The sequence below is a fragment of the Artemia sp. Qi Xiang Cuo genome, chromosome 12, assembly GCF_049724085.1.
Source record: "Artemia sp. Qi Xiang Cuo chromosome 12, ASM4972408v1, whole genome shotgun sequence".
In the NCBI taxonomy this organism is placed as follows: domain Eukaryota; kingdom Metazoa; phylum Arthropoda; class Branchiopoda; order Anostraca; family Artemiidae; genus Artemia; species Artemia sp. Qi Xiang Cuo.
Genome location: NC_142805.1, coordinates 10,388,747 through 10,414,941, shown reverse-complemented (window position 1 = coordinate 10,414,941; position 26,195 = coordinate 10,388,747). Strand labels below are relative to the sequence as shown.

Sequence of the window (26,195 nt, the reverse complement as noted above, 5' to 3'; positions counted from 1 at the left end):
TCTCTATTATCAGATTTTCTCTATTATCACTTTATTTTCAGTTTATCATCAGTTCTATCAGATCATCAGTTTCTCTATTAATACTTTATTTTCAGTTCGTCATCAGTTCCTCTATTATCGGTTTATCATCAGTTTTTCTATTATTAATTTATCAAAAGTTTCATTGGTTTATCACAAGGCCGTGCCCAGAGGGGGGGGGGGTTGAACCCCTCCCAAAATGTTTTTTTGACTCGTATAAACGCAACAAAATAGATATAAACACATTTTGTTTTTTTTTTCGTGTAGCCCCCCCCCCCCTCGAAAAAAAACTTTGAGTAAAGCCACCTCTGAAAACAAATCCTGGGTACGGCCTTGGTTTGTCATCAGTTTCTCTGTTTACCATCAGTTTCACTATTGTTCCGTCAAGAAAAATCGTAAGACTGAACAAATAAACCTTTCAAAAAAAACTTTGAAACTTCTACGAAACTACCAAAATATCCAAGGAAGAAGATTAAATAATAATTTAGGTAAGTTAGGGTATCTGCAAATTGGATGTACTGTGGTTCACACGAACCCAAAAGTGTTCGAATAGTTGTATTTTAAGCTACATTAATAGATGTTTATAATTAACAGTTGTTTGTAACTTTGATTAATAGTTGTATTTTATGACCCGTTTTCATATGGCGTTTCAAGGACAAAGCGGAAAACACATTGACCATTGAGAAACAGTTTTCCATTTAACCCTTTTTCATTGTATTTCTACTGGTTGTTCTCCTCTATCCTCAACTGCTTTTTGTTACTGGTTTCCTGCCACGTTACCTTTTCCTTTGTCCTCAACTGCTTTTTATTACTGCTTTCTTGGTTACCCTTTCTTTTGTCCTCAACTGCTTTTTATTACTGCTTTTCTGCCACGTTACCCTTTCCTTTGTCTTCAACTGCTTTTTATTACCGCTTTTCTGCCACTTCAGCCCTTACGATTTGAGTGGTAAAACCTATAGAAAATCTAATAAAATTTTTGCCAATTTGACAAAAAAAGACAGCAATTACGTGGAAGAAGAGCGGAAATAATAAGTAAACATAGGCCAAGGCAATGAAAATAAAAAAAAACTATTTTTCAAAATCTAGGGGGAGACCAAAATCTTGTTGGGGTTTTTGGGGCTCCTCTTCTAACTGCCACTTCTGCTTGAAGGAAATAGGAAGACATCGGAAAATAATAAATAAGAAAATGCAAAGACCTATGACAAATAGCAACACGGGTGCAATACAAATGGAAATCAATAGTACGTTCTCTATGCTTTTAGAATCTTAATGACAGTTCAGCCATTCTCTCTATTATATCGAATATTCTGCATTTTTTTGCGTTGCAAATATCTCTGTTTCATAGGGGAAGGCCATGAAAAACTTATAGTATCTGAAGAATTGTCTACGAATTATTGGCCATACTAATGTGAATGGATCAAAATGTTCATGTGGAAAAATGGCGGAAATAGGAGTATGGTGTGATGAGATAAGGAAAAATATTATCCTGCATTATTACAAAATTAACAACAATATTCCATGTTCGAAATTATTTATTTCGAAATTCATTATTTTTCGGCCAACCGTCTAGGGCTAAACGGAAAGCAGGTCGTCCTCGTCTGGGGGTGGGAGGACGTCATAAAGAAAGATTTAAAGGAAATGGGAACTTCGTGGGTGGGTGTGAAAAGGGAGGCTTCGAATAGATTGGATGGAGGAGGAGCGTCCGTAGCTGTGTTGGCCTCAGGCGGCTTGGTGCTGCGGTGAGTTGTTAGTAGCAGTAGTAGTAGAAATTATTTATATTGTCTTATATTTGTATCAAAATAAAACACGCGTTTTTTTTCTCGTGGAGGGTATACAAAACAAAATCGAGGAAATTGAGAAGCGTTCAATGGACATCAACGTACTCTGTACTGCCCACAAAGAGGAAGCAAATAGAAATTTGGAGAAAATTCAAAATGCCTATGACCAGATTGATGAGGTAATTTGTTCTCTTTTTATTTTTGATTGATATATATGTTACCTTGAATATCCGAAATCTGGTTAATGTCTAAATTCACCGGTGAATGTCCGAAATTCCTTTATCTCTGATTGCATTTCATTAGTTTTGCGAGACATCTTTTTCAGTCTTATGCAAGCTATGATGGTAAGAGTTGAAGCTAAGGTAGAATATGTTAGGTTAGATTATGTTAGGTTAAAGTTGGTTAAAAATATCCGACATGGGTTAAAAACTTAAGCTAATCTAACCCAACCTAACCTTACCTTTCATCATCAAACCTTGCAAAAAAACAAAAAATTTGACTGGCAACGCTGACGAATCCAAGGAGAAAAAAGGTATTTCTGACATTCACCGGTGAAATTTCAACATTCCCAAATTTTGGAAGCTCATGGTAATACATAGAACAGTTTAATATTATTACCTTGTTTAGTTCCAGCTGGGTAACCCAAGAGTGACATAGAAGCATTAAGGATTTGAAATTTACAAGAAAAAAGAAGTAGTATATGTCTTACTAAACTAGTACAGTAAGTTTCTAGTTTTAGTAACTTACTAAACTAGTTTCATCAAAATAAAAGTATCAATAGTTTTGGCAACTCCTACTACTACACTAGAAACAAGTAGTTAGTGGGGAATTTTTTAAAGACAGTGATGAAAATAAAGTCCAAACAAATATTTCGGCGACATGAGTAGTAGCCGTCTTCAGCGGCTTAAGGACCCTATATTACACTCACACGTTTTCATTAGCCAGCTCTAAATAGCTTCCAGTTGTGTTTCAGGGGTGTCAGCATCTGATGTGCATATTGGAGCACTAGTTGTTCCACCAAAAAAAGTTATCAAAATAAAAGTCGCCAATAGTTTTGGCAACTCCTGCTCCGACACTAGAAACAGTAGTTAGTGGCGAATTTTTTAAAGACAGTGATGAAAATAAAATCCAAACGAATATTTCGGCGACATGAATAGTAGCCGTCTTCAGCGGCTTAAGGACCCTATATTATATTCACACGTTTTCATTAGCCAGCTCTAAATAGCTTCCAGTTGTGTTTCAGGGGTGTCAGCATCTGATTTGCATATTGGAGCACTAGTTGGTCCACCAAAAAAAGTGATCAAAATAAAAGTCGCCAATAGTTTTGGCGACTCCTACTTCGACACTAGAAACAGGTAGTTAGTGGGGAATTTTTTAAAGACAGTGATGAAAATAAAATCCAAACAAATATTTCGGCGACATGATTAGTAGCCGTCTTCAGCGGCTTAAGGACCCTATATTACATTCACACGTTTTCATTAGCCAGCTCTAAATAGCTTCCAGTTGTGTTTCAGGGGTGTCAGCATCTGATGTGCATATTGGAGCACTAGTTGTTCCACCAAAAAAAGTGATCAAAATAAAAGTCGCCAATAGTTTTGGCGACTCCTACTTCGACACTAGAAACAAGTAGTTAGTGGGGAATTTTTTAAAGACAGTGATGAAAATAAAATCCAAACAAATATTTCGGCGACATGAGTAGTAGCCGTCTTCAGCGGCTTAAGGACCCTATATTACACTCACACGTTTTCATTAGCCAGCTCTAAATAGCTTCCAGTTGTGTTTCAGGGGTGTCAGCATCTGATGTGCATATTGGAGCACTAGTTGTTCCACCAAAAAAAGTTATCAAAATAAAAGTCGCCAATAGTTTTGGCGACTCCTACTCAGACACTAGAAACAGTAGTTAGTGTCGAATTTTTTTAAAGACAGTGATGAAAATAAAATCCAAAAAAATATTTCGGCGACATGAATAGTAGCCGTCTTCAGCGGCTTAAGGACCCTATATTACATTCACACGTTTTCATTAGCCAGCTCTAAATAGCTTCCAGTTGTGTTTCAGGGGTGTCAGCATCTGATGTGCATATTGGAGCACTAGTTGTTCCACCAAAAAAAGTGATCAAAATAAAAGTCGCCAATAGTTTTGGCGACTCCTACTTCGACACTAGAAACAAGTAGTTAGTGGGGAATTTTTTAAAGACTGTGATGACAATAAAATCCAAGCAAATATTTCGGCGACATGAGTAGTAGCCGTCTTCAACGGCTTAAGGACCCTATTTTACACTCACACGTTTTCATTAGCCAGCTCTAAATAGCTTCCAGTTGTGTTTCAGGGGTGTCAGCATCTGATGTGCATATTGGAGCACTAGTTGTTCCACCAAAAAAAAGTGATCAAAATAAAAGTCACCAATAGTTTTGGCGACTCCTACTCCGACACTAGAAACAAGTAGCTAGTGGGGAATTTTTTAAAGACAGTGATCAAAATTAAATCCAAACGAATATTTTGGTGACATGAGTGGTAGCCGTCTTCAGCGAAATACAATGCACAAACTGAAACAAATAAAAAAAAATGGCTCAAAAATTCTTTAACAAAACAACAATGGACTAAAAACCAAAACATGGAAATTTCACAGAAATCACAAAAGTTTATAAAAGTTCAGCTACGACTCTTAAAATCCTGGTGACTCATACTATCTAGTTTTAACGAAATTTGAACAATTTGAGAAAATTCCTTACATTATAAAATTTGTTGATTATTCTTTATACCAAGCCGGTGCAAAGGTACTTATTACCCATTAAATTGGCTACTATGGACCGAAGAGAATGGAAAACTTGCTAGAGTTGGATCCTTCTCAATTTAAAGGTTGTTTTAACTTTATTAAGTTCGTAATTTAACTGGGATTAGAACCTACTAGCACAACATACAGTCTAGCGTCTTGCATCTTCGTTGAAAAATGGGAAATTCAAACAAAAAATGGATAATTGACATAATTCATTTAAAATTTTATAGGATTAGAGCTGAAGTCTCTCTATAACTGAAAATTTCATCTGCTATTTCTAAGAATTGTGAAGTCCAAACCCAGTCTGCAAAAAGTAGGCTAGTTAATTTAAACTGGTAGGTCTAAGTCTGTAATAGTTTAAGGTACGTTAATAACGAAACATAGTTGCCAAACGCTAGATGACAGTGATAATTTTTTTTTCGTTGCCAATTTTGACTATTATAAATTACCCATAATCATTGGTCTGGACACCTTTGCTCTTTACCGAGATAACTGAAATTGTGCCAAAAATACTGTGTGTGTGGCGCCTAGATCCCACTTTATGCATTTTCTTTTATGCCCTTATTCTTGTAAGGGTTTTTTGGCATTTTTAGGCAAGGATTTTTTGGCATTTGAAAAAATCTTGGCAGGACAAATAGGCTAGTGGATCCTAAGTTGGTTGGTCTACTGGTGACAACATTTTGGATTCTGTACCCTTCCCTACATTTGAAAGTACCTGAATAGACAAAAATGTAACAGTTTAGGGTAGGCTAATAAAAGAACCCAGTCGCTAAACGCTAGATGGTGTTGATGATTTTTCTTTTCGGTGCTATGTTAATTATGTTTACCTAGGTTATGCATACGATGTTATGGTTTTTTGGCCTAGGGTAGGCCAAAAAACCATATTCAATCGTTCGGTCATAAAGCTAAAAAGAGTCGCACAGCAATACTGAAATCAATACTAAAATCTTTTACTTTTAAAAAATAATATATAGGCATAACATGCAATATCCTCCAACCTTAACCCTTGAGTTGCAATCACCACTGCGAGATCATTTGTATTTCAACAACTTGTCAACATGTTCCTATAACGGTTAGAAACTATCGTAAAGCTAGTTCTGGCTCTCTATCTATCCCCATTTCTCTCCTCTCGCTCTCTCCCTCTCCCTCTCTCTGTGTCTCTCTCTCTCTCTCTCTTGTTTTCTTTCTCTTTCGTTCTTAAACTCTTTCAACCATTTTGTCCAAAACCACCCCATTAACTATGTCGTTTCAGAACAGTCAGCAAAAATATAATTACGATACTGAAGTAAAAAGAGTAGAGCTCTCGTACTGCTAGTTTTGCCTCCGTTTATATTCACATTTCTGTCTTTCTTGTGCTCTTTCTCTCTCTCACTCTCTCTTTTAAACTTTCTGTTTCACCTCTTATGTCCAAAATTCACCTACGAATGCGCTGATTCAGATTTGTCACCAATGCGAATTCCATGCTGAAGTTAAAACCTTGGAGTCACCATGCTACTATTTTGGCTCTCTTTTCTTACTAATTCTCCCTTTCTTCTCTTGCTTTCTGTCTATTACTTATTCTCTTTCATCTATTTTGTCCAAAATTTTTGACAAAACTGAATCAATGATGAAAAAATTGTGAATCGTAGAAAAAAATGAATCACTTGATGAAAATGATGAAAAAATTAATTAGTTTTTATTTTTTACCTCTATTGTTTGACAGAAAACGAAACCTGAGAATGCTAAATATTTTTTTAACAGGGATTGAAGGAAACATTTTTCCCCAAGCCGTTTCTCTCTTTCCTATTGAAAGAGGATTTTTATTTTACAAAAAAGGCCATATAGTCAATTATTCAACAGTACCAATAAAAAGTAGGCTCGTATATAAGATATGAAAATGCTAGGTTGATAAAAAAAATACAAACTATGAAAATGTTTTATATTATGAAAGTGTTTTCATATATAAAGTATTTATATTTTAATTTCATATGAAATATGAAAACGCTAGGTTGATAGAAAAAAATAACAAATATGAAAACGTTCTCGTATTTTATTTTCATGCAAAATATGAAAACACTAGGCTAATAAAAAATAAAAAATATGAAAACATTTTCATATTTTAATGTAATATAAAATATTAAAACGCTAGGTTAACAAAAATATACGAAATATGAAAACGTTTTTATATTTTCATTTCATATAAAATAAGAAAACGCTAGGTTAATAATAAAAAAGCTCAGTAAAGGCAAATACAACATCCCAAGTGTCGCAGCCGCAATCAAAATGGCTGTACATAAAATAGTTCTGATGCAAGTTGTTCCGAAAACTTAAGATAAAGCCAGAGAATGAAATAAGCGATAAGGAAAAAACTAAAGAGAGATGGGCCGAACATTTTGAGAACTTGCTTAACCAAGATAGGGTTGCAGGAAAAAATATAGAGGAAAATAAAAAAGTTTGTGATACCTTGGATGTTAAGGAAGATTTGTTTTGTGAGGAGGAATTAGCAACAGTACTAAAAGGATTAAAGGATAATAAGGCTCCAGGTGCTGATAGGGTGGTAAATGAGTTTCTTAATTATGGTGGCTCTGAGGTTAGAAATAAGGTACTGAAGATTATGAATATGATTTTTGAGAAAGGGGAAATACCTAATGATTTTAGGAAAACCTTAATTAAGCCACTTTATAAGAAAGGTGATAAAAGTGAGTGTGGTAATTATCGAGGCATTAGTCTGGTCTCTGTAGGTAGTAAATTACTTAGTAATATGATACTTCTTAGACTGAGAAATGCTGCAGACAAAGTTTTAAGAGAAGAGCAGTGCAGTTTTAGAAAAGGTAGAGGTTGTGTTGACCAGATTTTCACTCTTAGGCTAATAATTGAGAAGTGTCTGAGTTTTCAAACAACTTTGGTCCCCAGTTTTATAGATTATGAGCAAGCGTTCGACTCTTTTGATAGAAGAGCTTTAGCAAAGATTTTATCCTTGTACGGTATACCAGACAAATACACTAGAGTGATTAGTGTTTAGTACGAGAATAACACTGCTGTGGTTAAGGTAGGAACTGAGGTTAGCAGCTGGTTTTGTATTAAATCAGGAGTTAAGCAGGGTTGTGTTCTATCCCCCTTTATATGGATTATTTTGATGGACTTTGTTTTAAGGAGCACAGGAAAGGCAATGGGAGACCACGGAATCAAATGGGGAGGAAAAAGTCTCCTGGACTTGGATTATGCTGATGATTTAAGTATCCTAGATGAAAGTATGAGCAAAATGAATGAAGTTTTAGTGGTTATGCGAGTTCAGGTTTCTAGAATTGGTTTGAAAATTAATGTTAGGAAGACTAAGTCACTAAGGCTAGGAATAAGTTAAGATGAAAAGGTGACGTTGGGTAATGAAAAGATTGATCAGGTGGAGAGCTTCACTTACCTTGGTAGTATTATTAGTAAAGATGGTGGGAGCAGTGAAGATGTTAAAAATAGAATAGCCAAGGCTTTGGGTGTTTTTTCACAGTTAAAAAAAGTCTGGAAGAATAGGAAGATAAGTCTGCAAACCAAGATTAGGATATTAGAAGCTACAGTGATGACAGTGGTCAAATATGGCTCTGAAGCATGGACGCTCCGAAAAGCGGATGAAGATTTTCTAGATGTTTTCCATATAAATTGCTTAAGGATTGTTCTGGGTACCCGGCTGACTGAACGTATTTCAAACAATAGGCTATACGAAAAATGTGGTTCAATACCGCTCTCTAGGGCTATAATGAAAGAAAGGTTGAGGTGGTTAGGGCACGTTGTGCGGATGAAGGATGACAGATTGCCGAAGATTGTTCTTTTCGGCCAACCATCTAGGGCTAAATGCAAAGCAGGTCGTCCCCGTCTGGGGTGGAAGGACGTCATAAAGAAAGATTTAAAGGAAATGGGAACTTCGTGGACGGGTGTAAAAAGGGAGGCTTTGAATTGATTGGGATGGAGGAGGAGCGTGCGTAGCTGTGTTGGCCTCAGGCGGCTTGGTGCTGCAGTGAGTTGTAAGTAGTAGTAGTAGTAGTAGTAATGAAATAAGCTCAAACAAAAATTATATATCAAGTAAATCATTTGGATTTGGGTAACCTACCCATTTTATATTTAAATTTGGGTTTTTACTGGACAGCTTTGCTCTTTCATCAATACCGGCATTTTTGTATATCTAGCCTGATCTGGTCCAGGTTTTTTCTTTTTTTCAAGAACGGCCGAAATTCTATTAAGCAAAGGATGTTCAAATTATGTGAACATTATAAACGGGAACAAACGGGTAGAATTTTTAGGTTTCAGTTTACATCTTTTATAAATATTAAAAAAAACTACTAAAGTCAAATTTAATTTACAAAAACATAATGATGCAAAAAAGATGTGATAATATTAACCTGATGGTAACGTGTGTCATTTATTTACATTTCGTCAAATATTTTACTCATCAATACTAGATTGTTTATATTTGGTCAAAATTTATCAACATATCACACATATCATCATTGGTTTTCCCTCATATGAATAAATTGTTTATAGATATTGATTTTCGTCAAACTGTCTCAATAAACCTTTCAACCTGTACTGAAATATCGCCAGGATATCACAAGGAAGAAAAGTAAATCTCACAGTCGAAAATTTATTTCAGAATAATTTAGTACCAACGATATTCTTATTAATTTAATCCTTTAATTAATTCAATTATTATTACTTCAACTCAATTCACGTTCCAGCAAATTAATTTCGACAGCGCTATTACTTTTTCTTCCCTGTAATGTTTTGGAGATTTTTTCTTAACAGTTAGAACATCACATCCTACATCACAGAACGTTTTCGTATTACAGATCTATAACTGGTTGATTAATGTTGCCGATGAATTGATCAGGACTCATTGTGATCTGGGAGTCAACCCAAGTACCGCTGAGGAATTCTTAGAACTGCATAAGCAAATGTTAAATGATGTCAGGGTAAGAATATTTGTCTTCCATGTGTTTCATTTTAAGATAAAAGAGATAATGAAATAGTGAATTTATCTTATGTCAACTTTCATCTGAGTCTGTTTAAGTGCTGCCAAAATTACACTGTTTTTCTATAATACGAAACATAAGTTAAAGAATAAATTCCCCAAGAATGAATGAATTTACAATAATTATTGGAAAATAATATAACTGAATAATTTAAATTGTAATTTCATCAAATACGATATAATTTTGTCTCCTCCTTTTATTTTAGAGCTTTTATAATATAATATAATATACTATAATTTAATATCATATATTAATGTAATAAATTTTATATAATTTGATATAATAATTAATATAATAATTTAATCTAATATATAATAATTAAATATAATATAATAATGAATTAATATAAGATAGTATATATTATAACATATTTTATAATTCAATATAATAGTGGCCAGGACCTAAAAACTTCACTGTCACTTTGAAAATAGACAGTTTGAAATAAAAATATAAATAAAAATATATGTAGAAAGATATAAATAAACTGATTACTCATTATATTGTCCTCTATTTGACATCATTTCTTTTAATATAAAGTATTCTACTGCTAGCATGTAATAAGATATTCAAGGCCGTATCCAGGGAGGGGGGTTAGGGGGTTTTACCCCCCCCCACTGAAATGTTTGTCCGACTCGTAAAAACGTAACAAAAATGAATATAAACAATTTTTTATACATCTTATTTTTGTGTATGTAAAATCTCCTCGGAAAAGAATCTTTTTGCAACCCCCCCCCCCGAAAAAAATCCTGGATACGGCTCTGTAAGATATTTAGTTGACAAGATTCCTATCACAAGCCCAGAAGGGCCGAATTCGCATTTCTGAGTCATAAAAAAACAATATAAGTAAAAAAGGAGATTATTATCCTATTGCCTCCGGAGCTACCTATCTCCCCCATCGGCAAAAAATGAATCTCGTAAATGAGATAATGGCCAGATAATACCAGAGGGGAAAAGTGCCCAATATCTTCCACTAGCATCTCAGGCATAAAATTGAAATATCCAGTTTTTTACTATTTTCTGTTTTGGATATTATAGTACTTCTAATATTACTCCTAGCTTACTTTTGCCACTAACATTTATAAGTTTTCATTACATTCTGAATTTCATTACTTTCAAGAATTTTCATTTGTCTAAGTTTCATTTTATTGACAACCCTGATTGATTTTTAAAAGATTTTTGTTGCTTAAAAAATAAAAATCCAGAATGAAACTCAAATCAATAAAGCAAACAAATCGGTCAAATAAAAATTTTCTGAGTTAAGCTTATATCCATACGTTATTGTTTAAAATTTACATCAATTTTGATTTTAAGTCAAACAAAACCATAATTAGTTTTTTTCTAAGTTAAAAAACTGGAAAGTGAAAAAGAAAATTTAGAAAGAAATTAAGAGAAGAGAATTACACAGATGGATAATCGCTGAAGAAGATGTGTGGCAAAGGTGAAGAATTGACTCTTTTTAATGCAAATAATAAAAGTAATCTCTATGAAGAATTCAAACCTCTTAGTATATTAATTTAAAAAAAAACAAGTTTTTATAACTGAAAGTGAGGAGCAAAATCAAATGTTAAAACGAACAGAAATTATTACGTATATGAGGGGGGGGGGGGGTCACTCCCTAGTCAATACATCGGCATTTACGCTAAAGTTTGAATTTTGTCCCTATTCTTTAAGAATAACTCCTGAATCACAAAGGTCGTTTAATTAGAATAAATAACTCCTCTTTTAAAACTACTAAAAAAATAGCGTAAAGAGTGGGGTATTGACGAGGGGGTAACCCCCCTTATATACGTAATAATTTCTGTTTGTTTTAAGTTTTGATGTTGCTCCTTACTTTCAGATAAAAAAAAAACCTTTTTTTTATTTAATTTCTGATCATTTTTTAAATAATGATGGGAAATCCGGCTCCCGCTCCATGGAAAATTCCCTTCCTTCTTGGAAAGATCTTCCCACGTAACACCCCCGACCACCTCCAGAAAAATCACCCATGAAAACATCTGTATACTTTCCAATAATCAACACTATATGTAAACAGTGGGCAAAGTTCATAACTTGCAGCCCTTCCCACGGGTACTATGGGGGGGGGGGGGGCGTTAAGTCATCCTCAAAGACACAGTTATTAAATTTTTGACTTTGCTGAACAAAATGGCTATCTAAGCATTTTAGTCGGGTAACTTTGGGGGTAAAATGAGCTTGGGAGGGGGGATAGCCATCCTCCAATATTTTTGGTCACTTAAAAAGGGCACTTGAACTTCTGATGTCCGATTAAATGAGCCCTCTCTCGCTCTTCTACGATCACTGGTTCGATATGATCCCCCCTCTGAAAAAAAAAAGCACACGTCCGTGATATTTCTTCTGCCAAAAACTCAAAATTCCACATTTTTGCACATAGGAGCTTGAAACCTCTAAAGTAGGGTTCTCTGGTAGGCTGAATCTGATGGAGTGATGTTCATTAGGTCACTCGATGTTTTGGGAGTGTTTCCTCCCTTTTTCAAAAAATGGGCAAATATTCTCAAGTTCGTAACTTTTGATAGGTACCATTAAGTATGTTGAATTGTACGTATTTTGAATAAGCACCAAAATTCAATTCTTTTGATGTATCTTTTGTTATCAAGGCTCTGCTTCTTAAGGTTTCGGTAACTAATGAGCCGCATCGCTTCTTACTTACAGTTTGTTACCACGAACTGTTTGATGACCAAAGGAGATAGAACGTAAAAACGGTGTTGGCTCATTATAATTCTTAATGGGACTTCGTTAAAAATAGTCATAAAAATAGTCATAATTTATTGTAACATCATTAAATATCAATATTTGTACGATGTCTTAAAATCTGGGGGGAGGGTCTTCGAAATTTTTTAATGGCAACATAAAAAATATAATTTCAAAGTTTTTTTACGGGGAGAGGGGACGGGGGTAACTCTCCTTACCCATTGGCCCCTTCGTTTCTAGTATCCATGTAGCGTCAAATAAACTAATAAAAATAAAATATAAAAAATGTGGGGGGTAGAAAACTTGTTGAAAACTAGCTACTTTTATATCATTGTTCCCTTTATTAATATTTTTGCAAAAAATATTAATAAAGCGGGGGGGGGGGGTAGATTTCAAAATCTGGGGGGTAGAAAAATCGTAGAAAAATCGTTACTTTTATATCATTTTTCCCTTTATTAACATTTTTGTAAAACATATTAAAAAGGGGGGGGGCTTAGATTTCAAAATCTGGGGGGAGGATAGAAAACTCGTAGAAAACTCGCTACTTTTATATCGTTGTTTCTTTTATTGATATTTTTGAAAAAAATATCAATAAGGGAGGGGGATAGATTTAAATATCTAGGGGAGGGGGTAGAAAACTCGCTACTTTTATATCGTTGTTCCTTTTATTAATATTTTTGCAAAAATATCAATAAAGGAGGGGGGGAGTAGATTTCAAAATCTAGGGGTGGGGGTAGAAAACTCTTAAAAAACTCGCTGCTTTTATATCATTGTTCCCTTTATTAATATTTTTGTAAAAAAGAATGAATTTTGAAAATAAATAAATAAAAAATGGAAAACCAAGAATTATAAAGATTAAGAACATATGCAAAAGATTTCTTAAGGCATTTAATAGAATTTTTCTAGGTAAATTAACATTATTGACAAATATAAACATATTAGCATATACAGACACAGACAGAATTTTTTTTAAAAAAGAAATAAAACTTAAAATGTTTTTTTTTTTATAGGCAAAAGGACAAGAAATGGAAACTATTCTGGTACAAATACCTGAAATTTACGAATTTTCTGACGATCCTCATATTTCTAATCTGAATATACGATTTGAAAACCTGAAGGACACTTGGCAGCGTATCAAAACAACCTTGGAGGCGCGAACCGATTTCTCTTTCACATATCACCGATTCCACACACTCGCTCTAACCCTGAAAAACGACATAGACGATATTGAATCAACCCCTAATTTAGAAGCAAATGATCCAAATCTGCAAAAAGCCAAGCAACTGTTAATACAGCTTGATGATACAGGCAAGAAATTTATTGCTGATTGTCTGAAATGTGATGACCCCTTTCTTGATTCCACAAAAGCATCACTCTGCGCTGAAGCTCTTCTAGAACATTTAGAAAAACGTCTAAATGATATAGCAAAAGCAGTTCAGGATTGGGACTTGAGAAAAGCAAATGAGCAGAAGCTGCAGGATCGGTGGTCAAAAATATCTGTCGATGTTAATAGTATTGGTGCTAAGATTACGGAGGTATTAAACCATGTTTTTCCGGTAATCACTTCTGAACTCACTACTTCAATGATTGTTTCTAAACTTGAAGAAAAAAGTATGAAATTTAGTAAAGAAGCTGGAGCATTGGCAGAGGAAATAAAAATTAGAGCAAATGCTTTGGAGTCTTTTGCAGAGACTGATGATAATATTAAAGATCTTTATGAAAAACTCAGCAACTACAATTCAGAGCTCTCCAGATTCTCTTTTGAGATTTCCAATTTGCTGCAGATGACTACCAAGTACTATAGATCCCTTGTTCAGGTATTCTTTTTTTTATTTCAAAGTATTCTTTTTCAATATGTTTAAATGTTAGCAGAGTCGCTAAAGTTGTTCTTGTTTAAATTCTATTCATTTCTTTATGAACAAGAGAATATTTTGAATTGATGTAATTCGCCCCGATAAAAAACCTTGGGAGTCACAAAGGAGGTAAAAATCTAACAACCCGATTCATTTGTCTACCCTGAATATAAAACTATCCTGAGAAAAAAAAACCTTTTATTTGTTTTACGGTAAAATCTATTTTAGAAATTTTTCAGGTTTTTTGGCTTTATATGGAAAATAATATCAAATATAATTATGTGTGCAATAACTCTGATGTCCATAGCAATTGTTTTATCTAGCATTAGCTGAACTTTGACATCTTAATGACCTTTAGAAACATTTCTTGGGCTTCTCCGCAGTCTTCGACCCAATTTAAATTTGAAACTAGAAAAACAACCGAAAATAATTCCCTAACGAACTCCTTCAAATGCATTCTATGCAAATATAAGACTCACTCAAAACAGCTTGCAGTCTCTGCTTCCGCAAGAATCTTCTGTAAACTCTGCAGGAAGCAGAATGAAAAGACATATTGTATGAAGTTCTTATTCACATAATTTTCTAACTATAATAACATTTACTGAAAATGATTTATGTGGCTAATATTCAAGTTTTATGTCTTGCATTTTCGTTAATTTATTTAAAGAAGAAAAGGAACAATCCACAGTTCGACTGAGATTAAAATTGAGCATGAGCGGAAAATTTAAAATGGACATTTAGAAATCCGAGCTTGACCTTATATCGAAACATTTCTTTCCCTTAGAGTAAATCGTTATACCAGCTATATTAATGGACTCTGTATCAGATTAAGCTATATTAATGCTATATAGATGGAGCGATATACCAGCTATTTTAATGAACTTTGTATCAGAAAGTCGAAGATTTTAGTTGCTCACTATCAATGTAAAAATAAATTTTTACAAAATATAAAATAAATTTTATATAAATTAAAATAAATTATATAATTTAACTAAAATAAATAAAATAAAAACTAACTAAATTGAAATAAAGGATTTCATTAATTAAGGATTTCATATATTAAGGATTTCAATTTTAAATCATTCTTTCAATTTTAAGGATTTCATATTTGAGCTGCTTCCTGGAAATTCAATTCCTTTGGCTTTACCACTTTTTAAATATCAAAGAAAGTATATCCAGAACGTGCTTGTTCTACCCTTGGGATAGACTATTACTAAAAGTACCAAAATTTTTTTTTCTTTGCATAGCCAACTTTATCACTGGCTTTTTTTCTGGAATGAAAACGGAATTTAGCCACCCTATAATACAATTTAATCCCAAGCCAACATACTGCACTTACACTTCAAACTCTAAGTGAATTGCTATTAAGACAATCAAAATTAAAATTAAAGCTAGATTTTGTTATTAGTTAGATGCTGTTAGAAGTAAATGCTAGATAATTCATCGTTAAATAAACGTTAAATAATATGTTAGATAACCGATAGATATGGCTCTTATCATTAGATAAACGTTAAATAATAAGTTAGATTAACGTTAGATCTAAGGGTTATCGTTAGATAAACGTTAAATAATGAGTTAGATAAACGTTAGATAATAAGATCCGAAATTGGGTAAGCGTCTCTTTCCAGGCAAATTTTCTTCGATATTTTAAAGACAGAAGCAGAACCTGGGGAATAAAGTTTTTGAAATCATTTCAAATGTCAAATCCTGAATAACCTTTAAGATTTCCTTGACTTATCTTTGACTAATAATTGACTATTCATTGACTGTTCATTGACTAATAATTGACTACTTATTTTTAAAATGTTGAAGACAGCTGGTATGGAAAGACATTTTCACCCTAAAACTAAGGCAAATATTGCAAAAAAGCTTTAACATTTTTCCAAAATGTAATCTAATTTTGCCCTGCTTATGAAGGCTATCAGCATAAATAAAACCTGTATGTATAGTACTTGTATTATATACCCACTACCACATGTTAGCTGCAATCATTCTTATATTATGAAGTAAAAATTGTTTTTTGACTTCACACTGTCCAAACATTTTACTCCCACTCCCTAATGTGCAAATATGTAGCCCAAATTATATATTTTCCATCTATTCTGTCTCTTTGTGTTTTCTCACGCTAAAGGGATGGGCACATGTAGCTGATTTCGGGAACTGATTTCCAAATCAGTGCCGATTTTAAAAAAAATTGACGTCGATACGAGCTTGAAAATTTTCTAGTTTTCGGCGCCGATTTACAAAATCAGCGTCGATTTTTATCATGATCATCACAAAAGAAATAGGGATACAAAAATAGTCAGCCAGAGATGTTTGTGGTGAAAGACCCTGCTAGTGAGCTGAGAACTATAACTGAGAACTAAGCTGAGATCAATCATGCAACTATTAATAACCTTGAGTTGACTATTTGTGTCCATGATGTTTTGTTTTGAAAATCTCGCGCAACAAATTTTTCTTTCAACAAATTTTTCTTACCGCTATCGTTTGTCCACTGATGCTGAAATCGGTTCCCGAAATCAGCTACGTGTGCTGAACCCTTAAATTGAAAGAAACTAAGCCGGTTTACAGTGAGTCAATGCATGAACAACGTATATCATACAAGTTCCAGAAACGATAATAAAAGTAATAAAATGGTAGTGTTTTCTGATGTACTTGGTGATATTAGCCTCTAAACAGTTCATTTAATTTTCAGAAACTATAGTTTATTTGTTCTTACAGGTTTATCCTTATTAATTTCTAGGTTGACCAGACAATTGAATCGCTAGAACACCAATATTATACAACAGTGTTGCCAGCCTCAGTATCAGAAGTAGAAATAATCATTCGAGATCATGTTGCAAACTATAACTTGATTGCAAACCTTATTTCCAAAATCAAACAGGAGTGTGATACGTTGATTGACCAATATAGGAATGTAAGCTATGAAACACGACACGATGTTGAAATTTTAATGCATTCTCTTGATCAAAGGAGTAGACATTGGGAGGCTGTATGGCAGGATCGTAACTGGCGACTAACACAACATAGACATCATTGCCAATTTAATTCTGATTTAATGAGTGTTCAAAATCAAATAGATGACATGCTTCGGCAAATTGAGGGTATCAAAAATGCTGGACGATATGCCAGTTCGCTTACTATGTGCAAAGCCAATTCAGATTCATTTTCTCAGTTTGAAAAAAGCATGGATGCAATTGAACCAAAGATTCATAATTTTGTAAGTACCGCGGAGAAAATAGTCAATTCAGAAAGTGACGAAAGTAGAAAAGAACCAGTTGAGTCGGGTTTAAACGCCGTAACTACAAAATGGTCAACGCTGAGAACATCAGTCGGGGAAACGAAAAATATCATCGAGCTCAAAGCAACATATTTCACTCTTGTAAAAGAAGTAGAAGAATGGTTTACGCATGGGAGTAAGCTTCTTGTTAATCTTGCCCGTCGTTCGACTTTGTGCAAATCTAAAAGTGATGCTGATTCTCTTATCCAAGAGGTTGATACGTTTATTAAAGATGGAAGACAGCACCAAGAAGAAAGAATTAAGAAAATATCGGAAATTTCTATTCATTTAAAGGCACCTGCAAGTGCTAGTCATTCTGATAAAGTTCTTCACGAAAGTAGGGAAATTTTCGAGTCTTTTACAGCAATTACCAAAGAGCTTGTGGTTTTGTCGAAAAACCTAGAAGCTGCAGAAGAAGAAAGAAAACATGCTAAGGCTACCGAATCCTTATTTCGGGATTCTTTAGCAGCAGCTCATGCAGAAGCAGAGGCAGCACGAGCAGCTGCTCGCGCAGCAGAACAAGCCAGAATTGTAGCCGAAGGAATAGCACAATCAATGAAAAATAAACCTAGAGTTACTGTTGAAACAACTCAAACTGAAACGGAAAGTAGGTGTGACTTTGGTTCTCAGGTTAGTAATATGTCATCCCGTCGAATTCGACTATCTGATGTGTCTGTACAGTCTGACGAACCTCCTGTCTTTGTTGAAACTCTTCATGATGAAAATGTTACCGAAGGACAAAAGATTACACTTCGCTGTAAAGTTTCTGGTCGGCCACGCCCTGAGGTCACTTGGTATAAAGATGGTATATCGATAGAAAATAATCCAGATTACCAAACTTCATGTATTGACAATGTTTGCTGTCTCTATATAGAAGAAACATTTGCAGAAGACACAGCACTTTTTACTTGTAGAGCTGTTTCCTTCGCTGGATTTGCAGAAACAAGTGCTAAACTGACTGTTAAAGAGGTTCAGGAAAAGGAGGAGCCTATAGCTCCTGATTTTGCTGTCCCATTAACTGATATTCAAACGCGCGAAGGTGACTCAATAACATTTCACTGTGTGGCTACTGGTAATCCTGCTCCAAGTGTTTCCTGGTTCAAGAATGGAAAATGTATTGACAACAAGCCGGAATACATAATATTAAATGATTATAACCAACATACTTTAAAAATTGAAGAAGTCTTCTTGGAAGATCACGGTCAATTTATTTGCCAAGCTATGAATTATGCTGGTGAGGCAGAAACAAAGGCAATGCTAAATGTGGAGTCTATACTCCCGTCTGAGCCAGCAAAAATAATTTCACCTCTTTCAAATGTTATGGCCCGTGCAGGAAGAAAGCTTCGTTTAGAAGCGAAAATAAGCGGTAAACCTCAACCAGACATCCTCTGGACGCATAATGGCCGACCTATAAAAGAGACCAGAGAATTAAAGACCTCTTTTGACGGTGAAACTTGTGTTTTAACAATTACCGAAGCTTATCCTAAAGATGCAGGAACATACACAATCTCAGCAAAGAATATTGGGGGAGAGGCATTATCAAGTTCAATTGTCACTGTAAAAGGGCGCCTCCCAGCGGAAAATTCAGACACTGAAATTGGACTTAGTGATATTGAACCACTTCGTCCATCCATTAAAGTTCCACTTAAAGATATTGAATCTTTTAAGGGGAGAAAAATCAAAATGGAGTGTGTGATATCTGGTCAGCCAGATCCCGAGATAAACTGGTTTAAGAATGATTTGATAATACCTGATTCTACAGATTATCAGCAACTTTCTCAAGGAAATAAAGTATGTCTTATCATTCGTCAGCTGCAACTTGAAGACACGGGTAAATATAAAGTTATTGCAATTAATTCGGCAGGAGAAGCATCTAGTGAGTGTAAGCTGAATGTTCAAGAGGAACTTAAGCCCCCAAAGTTTGAAAAAATAATCGATAATATTTCTGCAAAAATCAATAGCACTGTACACTTTGACGCCGTGGTTACAGGAACCCCTGAGCCGGATGTGACTTGGCTTAGAAATGACATGCCACTCCAAAGCTCTGAAGATGTTTTGATATTTAATTACCCGAATGGCAATCACGTTCTTGAACTCCCATGCATCAAAGAGGAGCAGCAAGGTGTCTATACCCTGAAAGCAACTAATAAGGCTGGAGAGGCCAAGTCTATTGCAGAACTGTCATTAATACCTCCTACCCCACCAGTTCTTAAGCCAAAAGATAAAATTACTCTTCCTCCTCAATTTGAAAAAATATTTTCGGATAGCCGTGTACACAAAGGAACTCCAATAGCATTTCAGTGCATAACAAGTGGTATACCTGAACCTATTGTGAAGTGGCTTTTCAAAGATCGACCAGCAGAGGAATGTCCAGAAGTTTCTGTATCAAAGGATAGAGATAAACACACCTTTGCAATATTGACAGCTGAACTTTTTCATAGTGGCAAGATAGTTTGTGTGGCAGAAAATGAATCTGGTGTGGCTACTTGCAGTGCCACATTGACTGTCCACGAGCCACCCGTTATGTACCACTCTGCTACGAGCATTAAGCATGTTTTACGACACAAAAATGAGGTTACTGCTGAGCATAAGGAAGGAAAGAAAGATCTAGACATGAATGAGGTGAGTGTACCGTGTTATTCTCTAGTTGTTTTTTTTTTTACATAATGATATTATTGCTAAAGTGTAAAGTATGCAATAATTACTTGAAACAACACACGAAAAAAGGGGAAAAAATAAAATAAACAAATCATTCCGACTGTTCAGACTATAGAAAATTATTTTTGAAAGTGTCACTTACCATTTGTAACCCTTGAAACTGAAAATAAAAATACTATGAAATTTGTATAGACAATGTTTTTGAAGCCTTTTACTGAATGTTTTTTCGTTTAATGGATCCATGTATCTTAGGCTTAGTTAAGATTTTTCTTTATATTTGGAAGTTTTTGGTATCAAGCACACGAAAATAAGAATTTTTTTCATCTCTTGGGACCATGTACCTTAGGTTCAATTAAGATATTTCTTCATATTTGGAAGTTTTGCTATCAAAGACATTAAACTAAATGTTTTGTTGTCTCTTGTATCCATGCACCTTAGGTTGAATTAAGATTTTTCTATATATTTGGAAGTTTTAATATCAAGGACAGGAAACTGAAAAGTTTTTGTCTCTTGAATCCATGTACCTTAGGTTCAATTAAGATTTTTCTTTATATTTGGAAGTTTCAGTACGCAGGACGTGAAATTGAAAAAGTTTATTATTTCTTGGATCTCATGTGTCTTAGGTTCAATCATACCTAAAAACTGTGGTTTTCTAGGATTTTTCCTTATATTTGGAAATTTTAGTCTCGTCTCTTGGATCCATGTGCCTTAGGTGGGATTAAAATTTTTCTTTATATTTGGAAGTTTTGATACCAAGGACATGATATTGAAATGCTATTTCGTCTCTTGGATCCATTTGCCTTAGCCTTTTTTTTTTACTTCCTTCATCACAGCAAAATCCATTAAATAGAAATTTAAAAATGCAAATCGCAAATCAGGTGTGAGGTAGGACAAGAGCTAGCTTTTCAGTGCCTGGGCTGGTTCTCTTTTTGGGGGAGCAGCCTGCTTGTTTTGGTACCAAAGGTATCTAAAATTCCAGGTATCTAATTCCTGGAAAAGGAATTTCCAGGTATCTAAAATCGTGGATTTCGTTGCTAATTTTGGTGCTCAGGAAAAGTAGTTAATAAGTATAGATGGCATGATAATTTCTTAGACCACACTGCTTTTCCATTTACAGAATTTAAGAGAGAGAAGAACGGATGTAATTTAAATAAAACAGTGAAACAAAGCAAAAAAACAACAAACTTTAAATACTAAAAGTCCGAATATTTTGACACCACTTCTGGGAATCTTTATTAACAAGAAAAAAAATTAAATTAAACGCAACACATAAAGAAAAAAACAAAAAAAATAATTAAATAAAATACATATTAATAACCTCCAACAAAATGCAATTACTATAAAGTTTTAATTATTTGTTTTTTTTATTTGTTTAATATTTGGATTTTCATTATTTTTAGTTTGTTGCTGTTTTTTTTTTCACTGTTATATTTAAATTAAACCCGTTTTTCTCTTTCTTAAATTCTATAGATGGCACGCCAATACCGTTAAGAATAAAGGGTTTTAAACTTGGTATTTTGTTCCTAAAAAAAAAAAGCAGTCTAAATGACACGATTTTACCTCAATGTGTAAAGGGTACTAGTATGATCACTATTTGCTAAGACTTGTATAATAGAAGTCAGCAATTTCGAATAGAACGAAATAAAAATGTAGAAATGGGTATAATATTTCGGAAAAACATAGGAAAGTAACAAAAAAGGCTTATTTTTCACTAATACTAATAAAAACCAAAATATTTTGGCTTCAGGTCCAGAAGCCTTTATCATCAGGAACAAAAAAAAAATACACTAAACCTAATGAACAAACAAATATAAATACAGGAAAAGAAAACAAATAAAAAACAATAAAAAAAACTCACATCTCATGACGCTTTATGTAATTAATTTAGTTTTTTTGTTTCCGTTGATAAAGGTTTTCGGACGTAATCCCAAGTAGTTGGGCTTTCATTATTTTTTTTTTTTTTAACTGTTTTGCTATTTTCCACTGTCTTTTTTCCAATTTTATACCCGTTTTTCTATGTTTTCATTCCGTTTTATTTGTTAATTAATTTAAAAAACTTTTTCCACAAAATAAGTTTTTCAAAGAAAAGTAAAGAACTCTATTAAAACAAAAAATGAGCAAAAATAAAATCAAATAATCTACCAAGCGTGAAACTACCACAAATCAGCATCGATAAATAAATGAAATCCAAAACGAACAGAAATCACAATAAGTAACCGAGTCAAACTCAAAACAAGCATAAATTAACATAAGTTGGGCTCAAAACCCCTATGCCTTCCCAAGGCCAGAGCATAATTTGCCCTTAACTGAAAAAAATAAATGTTCTTACTTTTATTACTTAAGTAAATCAAATAATATTAACATTTTGGTTACTAAATATCAATTTATGTATATTAAACTGACAATGCGCTTTCATTTCTATTTTTTTCATTAAAGTGCAAATTATGTTCTGGCCTGGGAAAGGCATAGGGGTTTTGAGCCCAACTTATGTTAATTTCTGCTCGTTTTGAGTTTGACTCGGTTATTTATTGTAATCTCTGTTCGTTTTGGGTTTCCTTTATTTATCAATGCTGATTAGTGGTAGTTTCCCACTTGGTAGATTATTTGATTGTATTTTTGCTCATTTTTTGTTTAATGGAGTTCTTTACTTTTCTTTGAAAAACTTATTTTGTGGAAAAAATTTTTAAATTAATTTCTGTTCGTTTTAGATTGACATAGTCTTTTCAGAGAAAAAGAAAATAATACTTTAAATCTTTCATTCTTTTTAGAATGTATAGTTTGGCCTGCTATTTGTATGCTGGAGAAAAATTTTCAGCAATTTTTAACAACATACGCCCTCTTAAAAATCTGGACACAAATAGTAGTGTTTAATTTAGTTTCATACCTCCTCTAGTTGTCCTGGAATGAAAAACTTGATACCATTCGCAGAAAAATCTGTTTACTTTCTTTGATAGTTTTGATACACTTACGCTATTTTGGTTTGGTTAAATTTTAAGAGCAGAACCAGCCCTGAAAAGTTGAACATAATACCCTCAGTCGTTCTCGGGATACTGCTGAGATGTCTTATTGGGAATTAGCATTAATACAGTGCATTTTGATTTAATCGTATGGCAACATTTAGTTTTTAAACATAAAGTCAAAAGGGAGGGTGGGCGTGGGAGGGGGATTAGTTTCCCTCCAATCACTTTCCACTATCAAAAAGGGCATCAGCCCTTTTTATTTTCATTCGAATGAGCCCTTTTCAAAGTTCCTACGACAGCTCCTTCGATACAAAGTGCCCTGGTCTAAACAACAACAACAACAAAAAAATAATGTATTATACCCACATCGATCTTTACTATAAAATGTCAAGCCTTCCAGTCACTTTCAACTATTTAAAAGGGCACGAGGCCTTTCGATTTCCAATTGAATGAGCCCTTTTTGAGTTTCTACGACAACACTTCCTATAAACACCTTATATGCCCCCAGGGCATAAATTACAACCCTTACCCTAAGGGCTGTGAGGGTGGTTGTCATCCTCTAAGACCTACTTTCCAGAACTTTCAACTACGTTAAACAAAATGACTACCTCAAAATTTTGATTGGATGTGTCTGGAAAAATGATGGGCGTGAGAGGGGCTTTAGTCTTTCTCCAATCACTTTCAACTATTAAAAAAGGCACTAGCCCTTTCAATTTCCAATCAAATGAGCCCTTTTGAAGTTTCTACGACAACGCTTTCAACAAAACCTTATATACCCCCAGGGGATAACTTACAACTCTCGCCCTGAGGGCTGGGGGGTTGTCAACCTCAAAGACCTGATTTCCAGAACTTTCTACTACGTTGAACAAAATGACTATCTGAAAATTTCGATTGGATGTATTTGGGGGAATGGTGGGCGTGAGAGGAGGGATGAAGCTACCCTCCAATCACTTTGAACTATTAAAAAAGGGAACTATCCCTCTCAATTTTCAATTCAGAAATGAGCCCCTTTTGAAGTTCTTTCGACAACTCTATCCTTAAAAACCTTATATGCCCCCAGGGCATAACTTATATCCCTTGCCCTGGAGACTGCGGGGGAGTGTCCTGCTCAAAGGTATAATTTCCTGAACTTTAAACTGCGTGGAACAAAATGGCTATCTAAAAATTTTGATTGGATATGTTTGGGGAAATGGTGGGCGTTGATGGGGTGTTAGTTTCCTTCCAATTACTTTCGACTCTTAAAAAGGGCACTAGCCATTTCAATTTCTTATCGAATGAGCCCTTTTTGAAGTTTCTACGACAACGTGGTCTATAAAAACTTCATATGCCCCCAAGGCATAACTTACAACTCTTGCCCTGAGGGCTGCGAGGGGGTTGTCATCCTCAAAGACCTAATTTACAGAACTTAAAACGACCTTGAATAAAACGGCTATCTTAAAATTTTGATTGGATGCGTTCGGGGAAAAGATGGGCGCGAGAGGGGGGTTAGTTGCCCTCCAATCACTTTTGACTATTAAAAAGGGCACTAGCCAATGCAATTTCCAATCGAATGAGCCCTTTCTGAAGTTTCTACGACAAAGCCTTCTATAAAAACGTTATATGACCCCAGGGCATAACTTACAACATTTGCCTTGAAGGCTGTGGGGAGTGTCCTCCTAAAACAAAATTTCTATCTGGAAATCAACTACGCTGAACAACTATGCTGATCTCAAAATTTTGATTTGATGTGTTTGGGGGAATGATGGGTGTGGGAGGGGGGCTAGTTGCCATCCAATCACTTTCGACTATTTAAAAGGGCACTAGCCCTTCAATTTCCAATTGAATGAGCCTTTTTTGAAGTTTCTACGATAACTTACAAGCCGTAAGTTATAACTTACAAGCCGTGCCCTGAAGGCTGTGGGGGAGTGTTCTGCTTAAAAACATAATATATATCTGGAAATCAACTAAGCTGAACAAAATGGCTATCTCAAAATTTTGATTGGATGTGTTTCGGGAAATGGTGGAAGTGGTTGGGCTGTTAGTTGGCTTCCAACCACTTTCGACTATTAAAAAGGGCACAAGCCATTCCAATTTCCAATTGAATGAGCCCTTTTCGAAGTTTCTACGACAACTTCTTCGTTACGATGCCCTGCTCTAGAGAAAAAAATAATAAATGATGCATTGTGCCAACATCGTTCTTTAATGCCCTCAGGGTATAACTTAAAACTCTTGCCCCGAGGGTTGTGGGGGAGTGTCCTCCTCAAAAACAGATTTTCTATCTGGAAATCAACTACACTGAACAAAATGGCTATCTCGAAATTTTACGTGGATGTGTTTGGGGGAATGCTAGGCGGGGGGGGGGGATAGTTCCCCTCCAATAACTTTCGACTGTTAAAAAGGGCACTAGCCCTTCGAATTTCCAATCGAATGATTCTTTTTTTGAAGTTTCTACGACAACGCCTTCTACAAAAACTTTATATGCCCCCAGGGCATAACTTACAACCCTTGCCCTGAAGGCTGTGGGGGAGTGTCCTCCTCAAAAACATAATTTCTATCTTGAAATCAACTACGCTGAACAAAATGGCTATCTCAAAATTTTGACTGGATGTGTTTCAGGAAATGGTGGGCGTAGAAGGCGTGTTAACACCCCTTCTACGCCCTTCTTCTGACGGTTTTTTCTTTTTTACGAAATAACTTATAACATATTTTTGATATTTAATACGAAAATTTTATAGATCCTACTTCGTAATATAAGCCTTACCAAAAAATAAAAACGAATATCTTACTTAATTAGTTTCTGCTTTTAGACCTTATATTTTGAAATACTCACCATAAAAAACTTCCTGCTTTCGGCTTGCTTGACTAAAAGTATTTTTGGCTTATTTGACTTTTATATTATTCGACTTCTAATAAGACTTTTTTGTTTACATTTTCAGCAGAAAGAGGAAGTAGAGCCAGCTAAGATTTCTGTCAAAGAGCGTGCAACGCTGTTTTCTTCATCTTCATCAACGAATATAGCTGAGACAACACAAGTCAAGTTTATCAAGGTCCAGCAGAAGCAAATACCCCCAAAATTCAGCTTACCCCTGACAAACTGTCTTGTGGATGAAGGAGCCCGGGTGACAATGGAGGCTGTCGTTGAAGGTAAATAAGCGTCCTGTGTTGGCATTCTAACAGGGACCTATTTTACGG

At 34.6% G+C, this 26,195-nt stretch overlaps 1 protein-coding gene across 3 annotated transcripts in view; it reads left to right on the top strand.

The window, feature by feature from the left end:
- zormin (spectrin and immunoglobulin domain-containing protein zormin) overlaps positions 1–26,195 on the top strand; it is a 168,240-nt gene that overhangs the window by 50,954 nt on the left and 91,091 nt on the right. For 2 of the 3 annotated variants that reach the window (XM_089097974.1, XM_089097976.1), the window contains exons 4-8: positions 1,847–1,975; positions 9,385–9,507; positions 13,284–14,090; positions 16,870–20,028; positions 25,940–26,147. In XM_089097974.1, the coding sequence (XP_088954100.1) occupies positions 1,847–1,975; positions 9,385–9,507; positions 13,284–14,090; positions 16,870–20,028; positions 25,940–26,147 (4,426 nt within the window). The remainder of the gene's footprint in view (positions 1–1,846; positions 1,976–9,384; positions 9,508–13,283; positions 14,091–16,869; positions 20,029–25,939; positions 26,148–26,195) is intronic. The other variant, XM_089097975.1, reaches the window with a different exon arrangement.